General features: G+C 30.9%; 4 protein-coding genes across 7 annotated transcripts; 3 read left to right on the forward strand and 1 right to left on the reverse strand.

The window, feature by feature from the left end:
• Positions 1–2,189: 2,189 nt before the first annotated feature.
• LOC145759432 (uncharacterized) lies at positions 2,190–7,092 on the reverse strand. Its single transcript, XM_082573267.1, has 6 exons — positions 5,239–7,092; positions 4,564–4,797; positions 3,911–4,002; positions 3,677–3,805; positions 3,431–3,590; positions 2,190–3,011 (listed from the first exon to the last, which is right to left on the reverse strand). Exons 1-6 carry the CDS (start codon positions 5,372–5,374, stop codon positions 2,821–2,823), a joined length of 942 nt encoding a protein of 313 aa, XP_082429393.1. The 5' UTR covers positions 5,375–7,092; the 3' UTR covers positions 2,190–2,820.
• An 871-nt stretch (positions 7,093–7,963) lies between these two features.
• On the forward strand, positions 7,964–10,995 carry LOC145759430 (uncharacterized). 2 transcript variants are annotated; one of them, XM_082573264.1, is made up of 4 exons: positions 7,964–8,109; positions 9,139–9,274; positions 9,826–9,983; positions 10,039–10,995. In XM_082573264.1, the coding sequence occupies exons 1-4, from the start codon at positions 8,055–8,057 to the stop codon at positions 10,335–10,337; spliced, it is 648 nt and encodes a 215-aa protein (XP_082429390.1). In that variant the 5' UTR covers positions 7,964–8,054; the 3' UTR covers positions 10,338–10,995. The 2 variants fall into 2 exon arrangements, with proteins under 2 accessions (XP_082429390.1, XP_082429391.1); XM_082573265.1 differs by having other exon boundaries at positions 10,042–10,995.
• Positions 10,996–11,656: 661 nt separating this feature from the next.
• On the forward strand, positions 11,657–14,739 carry LOC145759431 (uncharacterized). Its single transcript, XM_082573266.1, has 4 exons — positions 11,657–11,822; positions 12,939–13,011; positions 13,195–13,346; positions 13,699–14,739. The coding sequence occupies exons 1-4, from the start codon at positions 11,810–11,812 to the stop codon at positions 13,950–13,952; spliced, it is 492 nt and encodes a 163-aa protein (XP_082429392.1). The 5' UTR covers positions 11,657–11,809; the 3' UTR covers positions 13,953–14,739.
• Positions 14,740–15,544: 805 nt separating this feature from the next.
• LOC145759831 (uncharacterized) lies at positions 15,545–17,982 on the forward strand. 3 transcript variants are annotated; one of them, XM_082573682.1, is made up of 5 exons: positions 15,545–15,899; positions 16,079–16,848; positions 16,999–17,182; positions 17,308–17,443; positions 17,716–17,982. In XM_082573682.1, the coding sequence occupies exons 2-5, from the start codon at positions 16,173–16,175 to the stop codon at positions 17,926–17,928; spliced, it is 1,209 nt and encodes a 402-aa protein (XP_082429808.1). In that variant the 5' UTR covers positions 15,545–15,899; positions 16,079–16,172; the 3' UTR covers positions 17,929–17,982. The 3 variants fall into 3 exon arrangements, with proteins under 3 accessions (XP_082429808.1, XP_082429810.1, XP_082429809.1); XM_082573684.1 differs by having other exon boundaries at positions 17,005–17,182; XM_082573683.1 differs by having other exon boundaries at positions 15,545–15,744.
• Positions 17,983–18,027: the final 45 nt, after the last annotated feature.

Consider the following 18,027-nt stretch of genomic DNA (forward strand, 5'->3'; position numbering starts at 1 on the left):
AATAGGCGTGAAATTTTTCCATGATCAATAGAAATCAAATACGAAATATCTACACAACTTATAAGAGGGATAGTCAGTTCAAGGGCCTTGTGTGATTTACTATATGCCAAAATAAATAAAGAGATGATTTCAAATGCTATGCTACGGTTTTAGACAGTTTTTGAAATGCTAGTTCGTTAAAAATTTATGTATAACGGAGCTTAGTGGACAATATATATATATATATATATATATATATATATATATATAATAAAACTGCAATTTGTAGTGTGTGAGTAGAATATCGGACAAAAATATTAGATAAGTTTGGACCATATTATGACAATTAAAATCTCGACCTTAGAGTAGGCTCGGCTATTTTTAATAATAGCTTGAACTTGATAAAAATAGGTTTGTGCTAATTTTTAAATTAAATTTAATTGTATTTTCGAAGACTACTTAATTTTTAAAGTTTAAATACAACAAAGTCTTCTCTCAATCTCTAACCCGCCTATTTTATTATTATTTTCGATTTAAAAAATTGTATGGAGTTAAAATCACAAAAAAGCGACCCTTTTCATAATTTGTTTGACTTCTTGATGCTACAGAATAAACTATACATAGTGTCAAGTACCCTTGTATAATGTATGTTAGTTTAGGGCGTAGACTAATATCTTGGCAGGGATTAATTAATGTTGCGTCTAGACTGTATAGTGAGTGCTCAAGCTCAAATGGAAAGATTCAGGTCGGGTGCTTTAAATTATTAATTCAGTTGGGGAAAGGTTATGGAAATTTAAAGAAACTTTTACCTAGTTTTTTAGCAAATTAGAATTCATTTTTACCGAGTTTAAAACTTAAGTTCTAATTTTTTAGCAGATCAAATTAAGTTATTTTATTATTTCCATCCATTTCAAATTGTTTAAAAAAGTTAAAAATGGGTTGCTCCAACACAAAACAAGTCGAAACGAAGAGCATGAAAACGGAAGACGCCGCTGCCTCCCCGAACAAGGACGCGGTCGATGACGTCACGAATGGTGACGTAGCATCCGGGGACACTGGTGAAAAGTTGGTGGCGGTCGGAGACGCGGAAAATGGCGGAGAAAATGGCGCCGAGCAAAGCGCGGTCACGTCTGGGAAGGAGCAGCAAGCGGACTCGGGTGCCGACACCGAATAACCACGCGATGACGTTACTGACATTTTTATGACGTCACGCATAAACTTCTGGCAAAAAACGACGATAAAAATATTTTGACAATTGCACATTTTTTATAAAAAAATCAAGTTATTATTTTAATATTATAATTATATAGCTAATAAAAAATACGATGACGTCATGTTTTATTATTATTCCATTTTTTTATATTATTTTATTATTTTTATGAAAACCTTTTTTAATTATTTTTAACGCGCAATATTTCATTACTACATGACCCCCGACAGAAATAATTCTTTCTGTCTTTATGACGTCATATTACCCAACGAACGTCATTGCAACACGTGACGTCAATATTTACTAACCCGCTCAATTTTATAGCTTGGTGAAAAAACAAAATATTTTTAATGGCTGTGAATTAACTATATACACAATATAATTAACTTGTTAAAGGTTGTGACTTTTATAGCTCACTGTGTTAGAATATTGCGGCTAATAAATAACTAATACTCTTGCATTTAATATTATTTGTATATGTAGAGGATTAGAAATTGGAATAACTTGAAGGAATTGAGAAACATAATATTTGTGTTTTTAAAATTTTGTTTTTTTAATTTTAATAAATGAATATTTGTTTTATTTAACAAGATATTTAGGATCACTTGAACTTTACGGTCCTTACCAAATTTCCTATTACTTTTAAGGTTTTTGCCTATTAATACAAATTGTTTTTGCTTTTTTTAACTTATACGGTTTGAAATGGTTTAAAAGTACGTAAACTACTAGTAGGCCTATACCCAAAATTTAAAGCAATTTTGTTAAAAAATTTAGAAAGTTAATTTAAAAATAAAAATTTATAATTTATTCGTTCAAAAACGGTATTTAATTAGCAAAGTTACACTTTCCTGTTTTTATCTAAATACAGATCAATTGTATGACTAACTCATGAATATTCTATTTCTTGCGTAATTTTAGAAATTTTTTAAATCAATATTTAGAGAAGTTTTTTTAATTTTATTTTAAATACAATTAAAAAAATATTTTTTTTAAGGTTTCGCTTTAAAGCATAAAATATTTATTCGTAAAATATTTTAAAACAGTAAAATTATTCTTATTTATAATTTGCATATTTGTTGAAATAACCTTAACAACTCATATAGAATTAAAATAAAAACGTCGAAAAAAAATTGTAATAAAAATCGAAAAAAAATTGTAACCATTAATAAAAATGCAGCAATTGTACTAAGATTTGATAAATACACTAACATTAAAGACAGTGTAGTTAAATACATTGCACTTACATGTAACATGCCAATATAAATTGCTTTAAAAACTAACCTGAATAAGTATACGGTATAAAGTATAATAATATATGAAATTGGAAAATGAACAAAATTTGAAAAAAAAGAAATTTGCATTTAATTGATAAACGACTAAAGGTAGTTAACCATTTAAAAAAATTAAATTTTTGTTAAGAATTTTAAAATATATTAAAAGGTAGTTTTATATTTTGCATATATGCTTAAATTTACCCTTTGCTTATTTAGTGACAGTTTATTTTAAGTCCTATTAAAATCTAGGCCAAATACACGGTATGCCAACTAAGGCTAAGTTTTGACATTGATTTTTTTAAGGCTGTGCTAATCTAATTCCCTTCTCATAAATTATTAATCACATCCTTTGTCTTCTTATACTCCACCTTTGGTCTTTTTATTGCTAAAATTTCGATTTTCCAGCATTAAAAAGGCTATTGTGGCGGCAAAGGGTCCTATTATGTATACCGTGACTATGGTCAAGGAGTTTGCGATGCTAGAAAAACACTGGCGTTGCATGGCAACCGCTAGAAATGGATTTGCGAAGGATCCAGTTATGTCGATAACTAAAAACCAAAAAAAAAACATAAATTTTTTTTAAATTTACAAACCCATTTATTCCATAAACCCCTTAAGTGAATAGGTTTTCATATTTTTTGGGGGAAAAGGTGTGATATTGTGACATGTTTTAGCTATTTGTAAACGCCAGGCTTTTAGACAAATAGTAAGGCATAGGTGCGGCTCAAACCAGAAACCTATCGGCTAGTAGTCCGCTGCCATGACCCGACTAAACTATTTTTCTCCATACCCCTTTCAGGGGATTGGTTTTTATATTTTTATTTGGAAAATGTGTGATATTGTTATGTATTTGAGCTATCCGTAAACGCTGGGCCTAAAGGCGATTAGTGTGGTGTTGGTGCGGCTCGAACTCGAAACCATTCGGCTCGTACTACAATAACGGACAATAACCTATTTTTTTACTTACAGGTAAAAAGTATAGCGACGTTTAGCGCGCTTTTGAGGGCATTCTTAAAGACTGTGGAACTAAAGAACTTGCTGACGCCATCTCGCGGCCTGCAAAATCTGTCGATTGCAGAAAAGGCATACAAGTATGTAAAAGTGATTCCAAATTCGATTACCATACCCTAAAAAAATGTCAAATTTTAATTAAAACTAAAAAACATTGATAATACTATTGGTTTCTTACACGTCACGTAACAAAATAACCCACCAATAGCGTTCCGACGCTTAAACAGGGCAGACATTGGTCGAGAACTGGCAGCTTGCTCACGTGATGTGACGTCAGCCAGCCGTTCCAAAAATATTTTAACCACAATAGCGCAAACTGGAGTCCCAAAAACTAAAAAAAAAATACTAATTAAAAAATAAAATAGAAAATACAGACTTGCAGGATTTAGTGATACATTGTAATTAGTATTAAAACGAGATTTGTGCTTATTCATACCTGGCCAAATATGTATGACGCTCCCAGTTGAAAATACGTCATAGTTGAACGTATTGATGACGTAGCAATATTTCCTCTGCGGTCATTGTCAGCTTAAATGTACAAACATATTTAGAGTCATATTTATAAAATTATAGGTATAGAGTAACGTCATAGACAAACCCAAAAAAATGTTACATCATCTCCTAAAGTAATACGCCCTATATGCCACATATACATATATTCAGTTTCTATTTAGCCTTAAATTAAACTCTAGACATTTCTAACCAGACATCTGGGTAAATTACAACCCAGAACCAGACATCTGGGTAAATGGGATTTAGAGTCTTCAGGTTAATTTAGCCGGTCTTCCATTAATTCTTAACAGTTTGTTAACGTGGTACAATGTTAAAGATATTAGACATAAGGTTGTAGGGTCCTAGATTTTATTCCTACTGGAGGCAAGGGGTGGTATTACATTTTACACTGTAAACCCGTTCGCAGGTTAACTTGTTATCAAGAAAAATACAAGGTCAACAAATTTAAACACGAAATCTTTGGAGTTAAAAAGTTACCCCAAAGTTACTTTCACACATAAAAAACACAACTATCTGTAAAAATACATACAGCCAGACGTTAAACAAATATGAAATACATTCCTGAACCTTACATACCGTCAGTTATCTTTCTCCAATGTTTTTTAAGTGGAAAGCAGGGCGACGGAGATGAACTCGAAAAAACACTTCCATACACAATGCCCAGAAAGAACGTGTACACGTAAAACACCAGCACCAGGTCGCCCCATAAGAGCATTGCCTTTTCGAAGGTGCAAACGTAAAGTATGAAGGCGGATATGGCGGCGTGAACTATCTCGTGTAGTTTCAGAAAAAAATTCGCACCAGTTGAACCTGAAAAGAAAAATAAAAAAATTGTCGCTGTCTGAAGTTAAATTTAGTTTGTTTTTATTTTGTATATATTTTTATCCTCGATATGAAAAGGTTAAATGCGCGACCTAAACACAGAGTGATATCAGTTACCCCGACCCAATCTCGAGCTGTCTGTGGCAGTTTAGGATATTATAGATTATTATTGCCCGATAATTAAGCTGCTGATTAGGTGCTGCTGATTAAGTGCTGCTGATTAGGTGCTGCCTCAGCAGGAGTTTATACCGTTTATTGCGACTTACTCAAGGGCGCTACAGCATGAGATCACTGGGGATCAAACCTAGGACCTAATGTAGTGTAGGAAGTGTTCTGACAACTAGGTGAGGTAGTAAGGGTCCGGGGTTCGATTCTAGGATATTTTTTATATAATATGCTGGTATTTTTTCCATTTAAACAAACACTTACCCGATCGCAGCCTGGAAGAGAGAATTCTCTCGAAGACAAATCGAAAAACTTCAGCCAAAACAATTCCGCCAACTCCTGCACCTGCGGATGTGAGAATAAGACTTCGCAAGTCTTCGTCATAGTGCTCAAAAAACATGATTCTAATTGCTATCTAAAATTCATCAAAACCAGGTTTAAATTTAAGCGTTAAATTGGATACAGAAATTAAACCAACACCTACACAAAAACATTTACAATTAACTCTAACACAATTTCAGGGTATCAAATATCACTGGTTAAAAGCATTTAGAAAATCAATATTATAATAGGTCCTTTAAAATGAATATAAAACTGAATGACCCACTAGTGATATAGAGATTTAATTATGTTTTCAGCTACTTAGTATATGTTTATTTGGGCTAAATAAAAGTCTTCAAATTAATGCTGTGTAGCCTAATTGAAATGCTGAACTTTTGGTATGTATGGTCCACATTGCATTATATACGAGCGAGATATTAGCTGAATGTACATTATGTTGAATAATGATTACTAAGGAAATAGCAACAAATCCGTTATGACATTATCTGATATTGTTTATATCGGTTATTCCGATATAAACAATATCAGATAATGTCATAACGGTGTTGTATTTGTTATTACTTTAGCGAATATTGGTTAAATTTACGCCAAGCTTGTTTCGCCAGCTTTTTGCTTTTTATTTTAGCTCGCTAGTAGTTAATTAAACATGATTTAAAAACCATTTTCCTTTGAAATTGCGGGGTGCTATGCGGTGATAAATTAATTATTAATAACTTCCGTAGCCGTGTTACTACACAGCATTATTCTCTTCGAATAACTTTACCATTTTTAAAAGGTAATTTAACTAGCGTACTAAAAATTTACTCCATAATATCTACATGTTTTTCTAACTGACCTTTTATTTTTAGTATTTTTTAGTAAACTTTAAATTCGAATAAAAGTAATGTTAGGTTTTAATTGGTAGTTGGGCAAAGTAGTTTTTGTAATTTCTAAGCCTGATCTTTTATTGAAATTACAGTGCTTTGCTATGCTAGACTGAGTTCTTAGGTACTTCGCTATTCTATTACAAAATTACGACTACCAAAAAATGCTGAGTAACTCTTGACGAATTTTAAAAGCAAATTTAAATGTAAAAGGCTGTCTTTTTTAGTCAAATAGACTGGGAATATACATTCTTTCTAACCTATACTGTAACTTGAGAAAACAAAACCTGAATGCTTTTAAACTGTTGACTGTTTTGAATAATAACAATACATCTACATACACGTCATTAAATGCGTTTTGTTGTGCAACAACACCCAATAAACAACATCTAACAATTCAAATTGTATGTAGTAAATTTTGGTCGTAAGTTCATATCTTTATTTAGTACGTAATGTAATAAGACTGTAACTACCGTTTTCTACTTATTTTTAACTAACATATAGGACCAAAACTTTTTAATGAACCAAGGTTTGTGAATAAATAATAGTTAAATATTAAATTAACGTATCGTGTAAAGCCTTATAATACAGTTATAATTTAGAAAACTTGCTTTTAAATAATCATATTTTTGTAACATACAAATATACTTATATTGCTTAACTGAATATTACCATTTCTTATTATTTAATTCGCATATTAACTCTATATTTTTATACTGCATTCAAATGACATTGCAAAAACCTACGCATACAGATATTAAAACAGCTGTTAATGACTTCCTATCAAATGCAAACCTATTTCCAAGGAAAATCCAAAGTTTCTTTTTACAGAAATAAAGAAAAACAGGTTGAACATTTAATCAAAGTCAAATTTCTTTTCTCTAATTGGCTGCTGTTTTTAATCAAATGTAGGCTATTTAATTTCATATTCCAAAGTTCAACTGATTTAAACTGTCTTACTATATACACAAGAGAAAACTAGACAGTATTTGAGAGGGTTATATACGCTAATGTAAACAAATTTGGGTGACGTAGAATAATTTTTGTGCCGGCTAGAGAAAAAGTAGTTCATCGGACCGTAAATTATGGTGTCTGATAGCTTAGGGCTACAAACTTAATTTACATTATATATTAAATGTTACGTTTCGCAAACTTGCATATAATTACGTGTAAAACGTGTATAGTGCCCCTAACTTACACCTAGTATTTTTTCCTAGCGTGAGCTGCCTAAGTTAATATAATAATATTAAGGGTACATACTTTACCCATACCCAGAATCAAGTTGCTATTTAAACTTTATTAACCCAGCATATTGTCTTATTCTTAATCTATTTATATATATATATATATATATATATATATATATATATCATAGTTAAGAGTAGAAGTAAGTATTGTTGCCTTTTTATTCAAAATGTTACGACGAAGGAACTGAATAGAATCAAACTCAGGATCTTAGGAGACAATTTCAAGAACTTTAAGTAGTTAAAATTGTTAAATTTGAAAAAAAAACATTTATTTAAAATCTTGTTAAATTAAAGTGTGAGAATATAAATATAAAATTAGGTTACTTATTTTTAATTTTACGTAGTGAGGATAAATTTAAAATAGTTAAAGGCCAATGTTGGTGAACTACATTTCCAATCCACTCTCACAGATAACTAAATGTCAAATTGCGTTAAGTTCCTTAAAGTTTTGGTTACAATAAATCACTACATATCAGTTAACTTTAGGTTATAAAAATGGTAACAGAAACCTTACAATGATATTTAATTTGCAGATTGCTAGGCTTTGTTAAAAATTTAATTCAAGAAACTGAAATTAAAAAACACAATCTGACGATCAGACGATCAATATTTCAAATTGAACTTAAAAATGGCTAGATTACCGTTAGATTTAGTTCTACTTGGTATATGTGCGTTGTTATCAGGTAAATATACGTATTTTTTTCTTATTTTTAAGGTGTTTTTATTATTATTGTTGTTTCTTTGTTATTTTATTTAAGTTGATTGTTTGTAATCCGTTGATTGTCTTTTTAAGCCCTGGTTATGCACAGCTTTGTTTCTTAAACCATTGATTGCTAGACAATTTGTTTGTAAAAAATAACAATCAGATAATGTTTTTAACTTAAAAAGAATACCATAAACTTTCTACTTTAAAATTTAAGGTTATTGTTATCAAAAATTGTTAAACTGTTCTTATGAAAATTTTAGATTTTAGGTAAAATACTAAAATTAGTATTTTTATATTGTTTTAATATTAATATATAAATAAGGGCATAAGAAACTATGTATTTTTCTTGTTAAATGACACATAGCATTAAGCACAATATAGCCATTGCTAATGTATTGGTTGTTAATACATTGTAAATCATAGTCATATTACAAAAAGCGATGACATGCCAAAACACTAAAGCAGTCATCAATAAATTTTGTTCTGTGTTCTATATTTAACTAAAACGTTTTGTGCATGGTGTTTTAAAATTCAATTTCAATGGATGGTGTGTTTAAAGTTCAAAATTTTTTTCTTTCTTGTCTATTAGCTAAAAATTTTAGTTTTTATATTTTTTATTTTAGTTAAAAATATTATCTTTGGTACAATAATTAAATTAATTTTAATTGGAGATAAATGTTATTTCTTGTCGCTGTAAAAAATAATAAGAAGAACCATTTCACCTTAAAAAAAACTGAGGATGTGGGTTCAATCCCCACTGCTTTCAAGCTGTAGCGTCCTTGAATAAAACGTTATAAATGATATGAACTTCTGCTGAGCCAGCATTTAATCAGCAGCATAATTATCGGGCAATTATAATCTGTATAATATCTTAAACTGCTAAAGGCAACTTGAAACTGGGTCGGAGTAACTGTTGTTACTTTATGTTTAGGTCGCGCATTCAACCTTCCTACTGCGGGGATATGATATACAAAAAAAAATATTAAAAATTTAAATTTAAATTTAGGGGTCCAATCACAAAACACGCAATATTGTACAAGCACCTACGACTGCAGTTCATCTGAAACTTGTTGTTCAAACAACTATTGTTGTGACTTCGACACTAGCTTTAATAGTGCTGTGGAAACGGCAGTGAACATAAGGTAAATTTATTTTTTTCAAACATTTATTTATATAATTATATAAATTTTAATTATTGTTTTAACTTATACAAATCCTAATGAGATATAGTTAAAAGGCACATGCTTTTACTACATAAGGTTTATGGTTTAATTGCCATTGCCTTATGTTGTAGCACTTTATTAGCTTCTTGTGAGCTTTTTCTGGTTAGGTAAAAATTTGCAAGGCAGGGCATTAAAATAGGACTACTACAAGAACCGGCAGTGTGGTGGCGTGGTAAGAGCATTTGCTTCATAACCATGAGGTTGTTGGTTCAATCCCTACTGCTCCTATGCTGTAGCGCCTTTAAGTAAGGCGGTATAAACTCCTGCCGAGCCAGCATGTAAATTAGCAGCATAATTACCAAGCAATTATAATCTATATAATCTGCTAAAAGCAACTTTAAAACTGGGTCGACCTTCCCACATCGAGGATAAAGATATATATATATATATACAAAAACATGTGTAAGGAAAAAGTGGTTGGTCTTAACACAGAAAGAATTCTCTAACAAATTTTTTAAATATTTTGTTAGCACTGGAGTAGTAATAGCGATTGTGGTGAGCATAATACTATGCATCGGAGGCTGTGTTGTAGCTTGTATATGCTGCGCCAGACAAAGGAATCAGCGGACGCAACAAACAATTGTTACCACGACAACTGTACCTGGACAACAGCATGGAATGACAACAGGTAAAAAATTTATTTTAAAATTTTGTTAAATTTTTTATTTATTTATTATTTTTAGTAGTTCAACAAGGTCAACCCCATCATTACCCTGCCCAGCAACCGTACAACCCCCAACCAGGTTACCCAGCTCAACAGGGGTATGCCCCACCACCACAGCAAGGTTACCCTGCTCAAGGGGCCCATCCTGCTCCAGGGGCTTACCCCGCTCCCCAGGGTTATGCAGCAGCGCCCAAAGCTGAAAACTACATGGGTAATCCTCCTCCAGTTAACCCCAATTACACTGCGGGTACTCAGGCTCCTTACCCACCACAGGAAAAAGGTGGTTACCCAGCTAACCCACCCCCTTATGTGGGGTAAATAGTTGAGTAGAATTTTGAAGGCTACAGCAATACTAATAAAATAATACCATAAAAAATCAGTTTTAGGCAGCATATATGCGTTTTTAATTAAAAATCTGTAACAAACTCCCACCCTGAAAAATTTGTGAGTTTTAATGCACTTTTTTATTGCCGTATACTTTTTTGGGTGTATTTTTGAGTTATTTTACGTTTTATATTGCATGTAATATATATATTGGTTTTAACGTAACCCGTTTTACTGAATGTTACACACTTTATTTTTCCTCCCAGTGTTCACCTTTTTATTTTAGCTTCGTTAATAAAATTATAAAGACCAGTCAACTTGACTCGAAGACAACTCAACCCTGGAAATTTAATGGACAGTTTTATTAGATTGATTTATTTAGGGCTAAGTTGTCTTTGGGTTGAATTGACACCGAAGCAAAATTGTGCGTATCATATATTAAAAAATTGTTTGATATACCCGTTTTTACCTTCATTGTATTTTTTTTATCATCACCAAAATTAAGAAAACAGGTTTTAATTTTGCAGTATCTTTTTATTACTCTTTTGCAGCAAATCTGTAAATTACACCGATTTTATAATACGTGAACAATTTTACCACTGCGTATATTGTTAATATTTCAGTAAATAAGATGTCGTTGTAATATAATAACTTGTCCTTTTTATTCTTAGACTTTTGTAAAAAGTTTTTTTAGAGAAATGATAAAAAAGGCAAGTTGTAAGTGATTTTGGGAAGAAGATAAAGAAACTGAAAACTATAATTGTTCTGATCGTTGGAAAGTATTTTGTTTAAGGTAATGTTAATTTACTTTTTTGACGATATTATTTTTAAACCAGAAGGACTACCATTTCTAAAAAAAGGTTATTTGCGCATACTTGCTTTTAGAATGCTTTCCACCTGCCAAGAATTTAAAAACGGGTTAGTTAACCTAATAAATTGAATTGGTCTTTGCCACGAAACGACTGTAAGTATTATAATTTGTACAATTTTTTTTAACATTATAAGGTACAAGTTTTTTGTAATTTTTTTTGGTATGGGTGTGCTGTTATGACGTGTTTAAGCTATCAGTAAAACGCCAGGCTAAGGGGGCTCTAACGCAAAACCTTTCGGCTCGTAGTCGTTGCCATGACGTGTCTATATAACCGGACTCGGTCTTATTTAAATTACTTATTATCGTGAAAATAAGTCTAATTGAGCACCGCAAGGCTGTGCTGTTGAGTCGTGGGAGCATTGTACAGAATGCAAAAGATTTGATGCCAAGCTTTTTTGTGTATTTAAAAGAACAACCTTTTCGAAAAAGATAGACAACGGTTTATAATAGCCAAGAACCTCGGTTAAAATTTGTTTAAAGAAATGGTTATTCATAAATGTTAAGCTGTATATATAACAAAGATAAATATTTTATATAACGCACCGTCGAACTACAGTTTATTAGAATAAAATTGGTTGCAATTTTGCTTGGAGTAATGTATGTTTCAGGTAAATATTGCTAAATGATATTTCTTTTTTGTAAGTTTGATAGCGTCGTGGCTTAGTGGCCAAGGTACAGGGCGTTACCACCTTAGGCTCTAGTTTAATATTAAGTGCTTTTTTTTCTTGTGTTTTGTTAAAGGAGCTAGCAATACTAACCTTTGCAAAAAAAACATGAGTTGTTTTTTATCAAATAAATACTATCAGGAGCAGGCCAGTTGTATATCATAATATTACTAACATAAAAAAATTTGTTTGTTTGTTATATTTAAATTCTTGTTTGTTTATTAAAAATCAAATATTGTTATTAAGCTTTTCAGTTTGGACAAATTATATATATATTAAAAACACGAAAAAAATGGATAAAAAGTTATTTTTTTTGTATTTTAATTGCTTGTTTATTTAGTAAAAATCAAAGATCAATTTTAATCATTTAAACTTTGGTATAATGTATATTTAGTACCAAACGAAAAAAACCTAATGATGTTTATGCATATCATCATTTATCTTTAAAAAAATGATCAAATGATTTTAAACCATATTTTGTTTATTAAATAAATTTGGTTCAGGTTCTATTTTGTTATTCAAAATTTTCAGATTTACTGTTTTGTGAGTCTTTATACTACAAAGGCCTAAATGAATTACTAGTTGGTAATTGAATGAACCATAGAAACTGTTTAATATTACACATTTTGCTTGTATAGAATATTTTTTGTTTAAAGGGAACTTAAAAAAGGCAGCATCGCAATACAGTAGCGAGATGCGTCATTCAATCGAAATTATGAATTTTAAAAAACTAGCAACAGACAATTCATTTATTATGAAATTGCCTTCTTATAAATTTTTTTATCTTCAAATTGGGAAAAACGACTTTACAGCCTAAATATGGGCATATAAAAAATCTTTGTTTATTAACGGCCGTTTCTTTGTTTATTAACCTGTTTATTAACGGCCGTTTAAGGCTGAGTTACCAAAGTGAGTTATTCCTGTACTCAAACCCAAGTGCCTTACTATGGCAATACAGCAGAATCAAACTTAGCATCTCATGTAGTAATATGTTTTGAGCACTTCACTACAGCATTGGGTATTAAGAATATTTTATTAAAAGTACAACTTTAAATTTAGCTTCACTAAACACGACGAATTGTTCAACGATTTTCGACTGTACCTCTTCTAACATCAGTTATTCGGATACCGAGTAAATATGCTTTTATGAAACCATGGTTTATTTTATTTAATAAAAAGAAGGTTACTTTTTTAGTAAAACAACTTTTCCTCTATGCACTATTGTTACAAAGGCCTTGTTTTACTGAATGTGACTAAGACTTATTTTTTGCTAATTTAAAAATAATATCCAATATTTATATTATTTAATTTATAGAGAGGAATTTTTTCTAGTGTTTCTTCTCATGATTGGTGCGGTTACTGTAATAATTGCAATTGGCTTATATATGTACCGAGTTCGAGTGCACCAGCAACAACCTCAACGGGTTGTGGAAACTGCCTCAGTTTATGTACACCAACCAAGAACAGGTCGTAAGACAAATTGTGTTTGATTAAATTTATTTAAATTTTTTAAAATTGACGCAAAACTATTAAAAAAAATTGATAAAACGGAAACTAAAAAAAATGTTCACCCTACCGTTTTTTTTTAATTGTGTGCAAACAAAATAATAATCAAGGTTAATGGGAGCAACTGCGATGATTCTGTTATTTTTTTGTAAAAGTTTGTTTTACTAAAAATTTCTTCTAAAATTGTAGGTAAATCCGCTTTATTAAATTTCGTTCTATTTATTTCCGTTGCATTAGTTTGTTTTCTTTTTAATTCTTTCTCTCATATTAAGAAGTGTGGTCTTATTTACTTTTAATATTTTTTTTATAAAAGGTGGACCACGAATCTACCGAGACTTACAAGAAGTTAGGAGACCAACTGGAAGGGAACAAAATATTGCTCAGCTAAACTCTCCCGCAAATGTCCCTTGTACCTCCCGCCGTGTTTATGCTTCAGCACCCCCAGTTGAAATTGAGATGAATAGGCTTCCCCCAATTAACCCTAATTGCAATCCGGGTGTCAAAGCTTCGTGCCCGCTTCCTAAAAATGAAGGTTTTTTAGATGCACCGCCCCCTTATTCTCCATAAACTAACATTTTGGATCTAAATAAACATAAAAAAAAATTCTTGTCAAAAAAATGCACAATTTTTGTATATATCTTTATTTTTGATGTGGAAAGGTTGAATGCGTGATCTAAACATGGATTAACTTTAGTTACCCCGACTCAATCTCGAGTTGTCAGTTTGGGATATTTTATAGATTATAATTGACTGATAATTACGCTGCTTGTTAAGTGGTGGGTTAGCAGAAGTTTATACCGTTTATAGCGCCTTATTCAAGAGCGCTACAGCTTGGGAGCAGTGGGAATTGAACCAACGAACTCATGTGTGGTGTAGCAAAGGTCCCTGTCTCAAGCTGTTATTGGTAATTTGGGATGTTATAGATTATAATTACTTGATAATTGAGCTGTTGATTAAATATAGGCTCAGCAGAAGGTTATACCGTTTATATTACCTTACTTAAGGGTGCTACTTAAAAGCAGCGGCGACTGAACCCAGGACCCCATGTAGTGATTACTTTACTGGCTTGCACTTTTTTATTGTTGTGGTTCACTTTTTTATTGTTTATTTCCGTTTCACTTGTGATTTTTACGGTTATTTTAATCTGCTAATGCGTTATGTGCTGCACCCAACTGCTTGTAATTTTTTGACACCGTTTTGTTAATATTAGATTAAAATGTAAAGATTCTAATCTATAATTCCATCAACCTTTATTTTACTTTTTTGAATTTTTTTTGTTTTTTTAAAGCACAAAATTCAACAAGTTCTAGTTTTTAGCGCATTTTATAAGCAAAGTCTTTAACGGTTTTAATCAATAAGATAGTGATAAGTTAAAATAAAACAATAATAATTTGTCATTTTTTAACAAGAATGCTTGTTAGGCATAACACATACAAGAAATTATAATTTTTTTTAAACCTATTTTTTTAGGCTATAAAATACTCGAATAGATTTTCGCAAAGAATTAAAAATTTCACCACAAGATGTCAACAGTAAGTTATAAATATATTTTTGTTTTAAAAATATTTTTTTAGAAATAAAATGCAAAATTAGTCAACAAATTTCAAAAAAATTTAGAACTGGCATTAAAAAATTTATAATAGACTAAAACATAGCGTAATTATTAAAAATTAATAATTTCCTTATGCGCTTATTTAAGTAATTAGAAAGCACATGCATCAGATTACCATATAAAATAATCTTATAAAGATTTAAATATACTAAATGCATAAATAAGAAGTAATTAAAGAAAATTTTAAAATAGCAGTAAACCTTAATAATTGGTTATAGAAGTTTCATTCACTTTTTGTATAATTTTTAACAGAATATGTATTTTGAATACTTAAATACAGGGCAGTATTTATATTACGTATATATCACGCAGGACTCTATAGTTATTGTACAAAAAATACTGATGTTTACTATTATGTAGTTATTTACTTTTGGTCGAATTTCGTCAGTTGTTAAGTTTAAGAAATGACGTCATATTTTGCTCGTTACGCGGACTTGGTTTGCAGTCATGCGAGATCTAATGTTAGTAAATTCTTTATCCCATTATCTTTAAAACGATCTGTATGTCAACTACCATTGCATCTTGTGGTCAGAACGCTCAAGTCGATACTTAGCTATACACCAAAAGGTTATCAACACTGTCTTGTATGTTGAATACTATTAAGTTAAATTTAGTTCTGTTGGTAAATAAAGTTATATTTTTTTTAGTTTTGTTGGTAAATAAAATTATGAAATTATTAATTAAAAAAGATTAAAAATTATTGCGTAAGGTACTACTATTAATTTAAAGGGTATGGATTTTGCAATGGTAAGCGTTTTTACATGTTGTTGTGTAAAAATATGGGAAATAATGTTACAACACACTATATGAAAAAGAATTGAATGAGTGAATTACGACACCATTTTTTGAACGATTGACGTTCTTTATTGTGCTAGTTTAAAGTAACTAAATAGAGTCAGCAGGTAAGTAGCTACGCAGTTCCGTTGTTGTATATTTAGGCCAGATTTTGTATGCCTAATTTGGAAAAACGATATCAAAATAAATGCGTCAAGGAGATCAATTGGTAACTTAGAACTAACGATGTAAAAAATTAATTTTTAAAAACAGCAACAGAGGTTAAAAATCTCTTTATTATCTACAGATGAAAGTGAATTTTAAAATCCAGCAAAATAGTCTGTGTTTTTAAGAAAAACATTACGTTGTGTTAACATGGATTATTCACGAAAGAACTAAAAATGATGACACTGCAGAATACTTTGTCACGCAAGTTATCCAATAAAAAGACGTTCAGAAATAGTTCTAACAGCTTTAAAAAATTGAAAAGTTTTAAAAGAAGGCTGCCCGCTACACCACAGCCCGTGTCTATGATGTGCACGGTTTCAACGCAGTATTCGACGCAGGAAAATTGTGATGAACACATCGTCAAGTACTCTACAGAATTATTTAAAGACAACAACGGAAAAATTGAGATGAATACAAATTTTGACAGTTCTAAATTACAGCTCGAAAATGTGCGTCAAAGTATTAACGAAAACAATCAAGGTTTGACGTTACATAATAAATTTCTTACAAGAGATCATAATTTAAAACTGAACCAAGGGCAGAACAATTCAGAAGTTCAGTCCCAACCAAAAACATTTAATAGACTTTACCAGCAAAATCACACCAGCACTAGCACGAAGAATCTTTTGCAACAAGATACCAATACACTAGATACATTATGTTGCTGTTGTTTTCCAAGACTGAAAGTGTCCAAGGCAAGTAAAAGATCAAAGGTCAGGGTAATCAACTTCGCAAAAAGCGTTCGTAACTCCTTTTCAATAAGCCGGAAAAGACAATTTTCAGTAACCGAATCACCAAAGGCAGCGAGTATTTTATATTTGGGAAATGTAAAGACAATATTGTCGAAAGGTGTGTTATAAGAAAATTTTTATGGTTTAACAGTCAAAATTAAACGAAAAATTGCTAACTACACTTAAAAAAACTATTAAAGCTCGAATTTTTAATAAATTATAACAACAAGTCAAATATATCAATGTTACAACTCTTTGTTTTTTTAAGGTGAAGGGTCAACCGAATTTGCAATAAAACGAATATTACAATCGAGTAACCAAGGTAAAGTTGGCATTCCAATGGACTTGACGGTTAACGATAAGTATCTTCATTTATCGTGCAGACAGCTTGTGATTGAAAATAAGAAAGAAAATGCTTCTGATTTCACGGAATGCAAATATAACTTAAGAAGGTAAAAAGTAGTTGTTAAAAGATTTAGTGACTGGCTTGGATTGGTATGCAAGTCAGTTTTATTTTAGCTTTAATTTTTTTTATATGTTTTTACTTAAAATCATTTTGTTTAAACTTCTTCTACAGAATAACGTATTGTTCAACAAGCAATACAAACTCTCGTGTGTTAGCTTGGACCTACAGGCACGAAGCAAATTACAAAAGAGTTCAATTAAGTTGTCACGTGGTAGTTTTAAAAAGCAAAAACACAGCCACTTTAAAGGTAAATGGATGTTTGCAAGTAAACTTAGTCTGTGCCTGTTTGTGTGGTCAAAAATGTTAATTGGTAACGCAAAGGTGCTTGCTTTAAATTTAGATATTACAAGTGCATGTCTATAAATAACTTATTGAAATTACCTAAGTAGTGTTATAGTAACTATTTTGGCAGGTGCTTATGTGGTTTTTACACAAAGCTTTTACTATATATAAGCATTTTAAATTTTTTGTATTGTTTTGTTCGTTTTAATTTGAGTTAAAGGAATTTTAATTGTTTAGGCTGCTGAACTCAAAGCCGCAGTATCGACAGCCCAACTCGAACACCGTCGCGAAAATAGGTCAAAACTACGCCACCGCAAGGTGTTGCTGTCGAGCCGCGACACTCTTCTGCAAAATGGAAATAATCTACTTCATAACTCGTATTTAAATGAATTGGAAGTACCAATAGAACACAGAGAACTTTTTACTATAACTGAGCAAGAGACCAGTTGATCTTTGTCAAATATTTTTTCTGATCTTTTGTAAAAATAAATCAAATTTTTTGTATTGATTGTGTAGAAGACTTTCTTAGTTTAAAACCTAATTTAAGAT

The sequence above is a fragment of the Corella eumyota genome, chromosome 7, assembly GCF_963082875.1.
Source record: "Corella eumyota chromosome 7, kaCorEumy4.1, whole genome shotgun sequence".
Lineage (NCBI taxonomy): Eukaryota > Metazoa > Chordata > Ascidiacea > Phlebobranchia > Corellidae > Corella > Corella eumyota.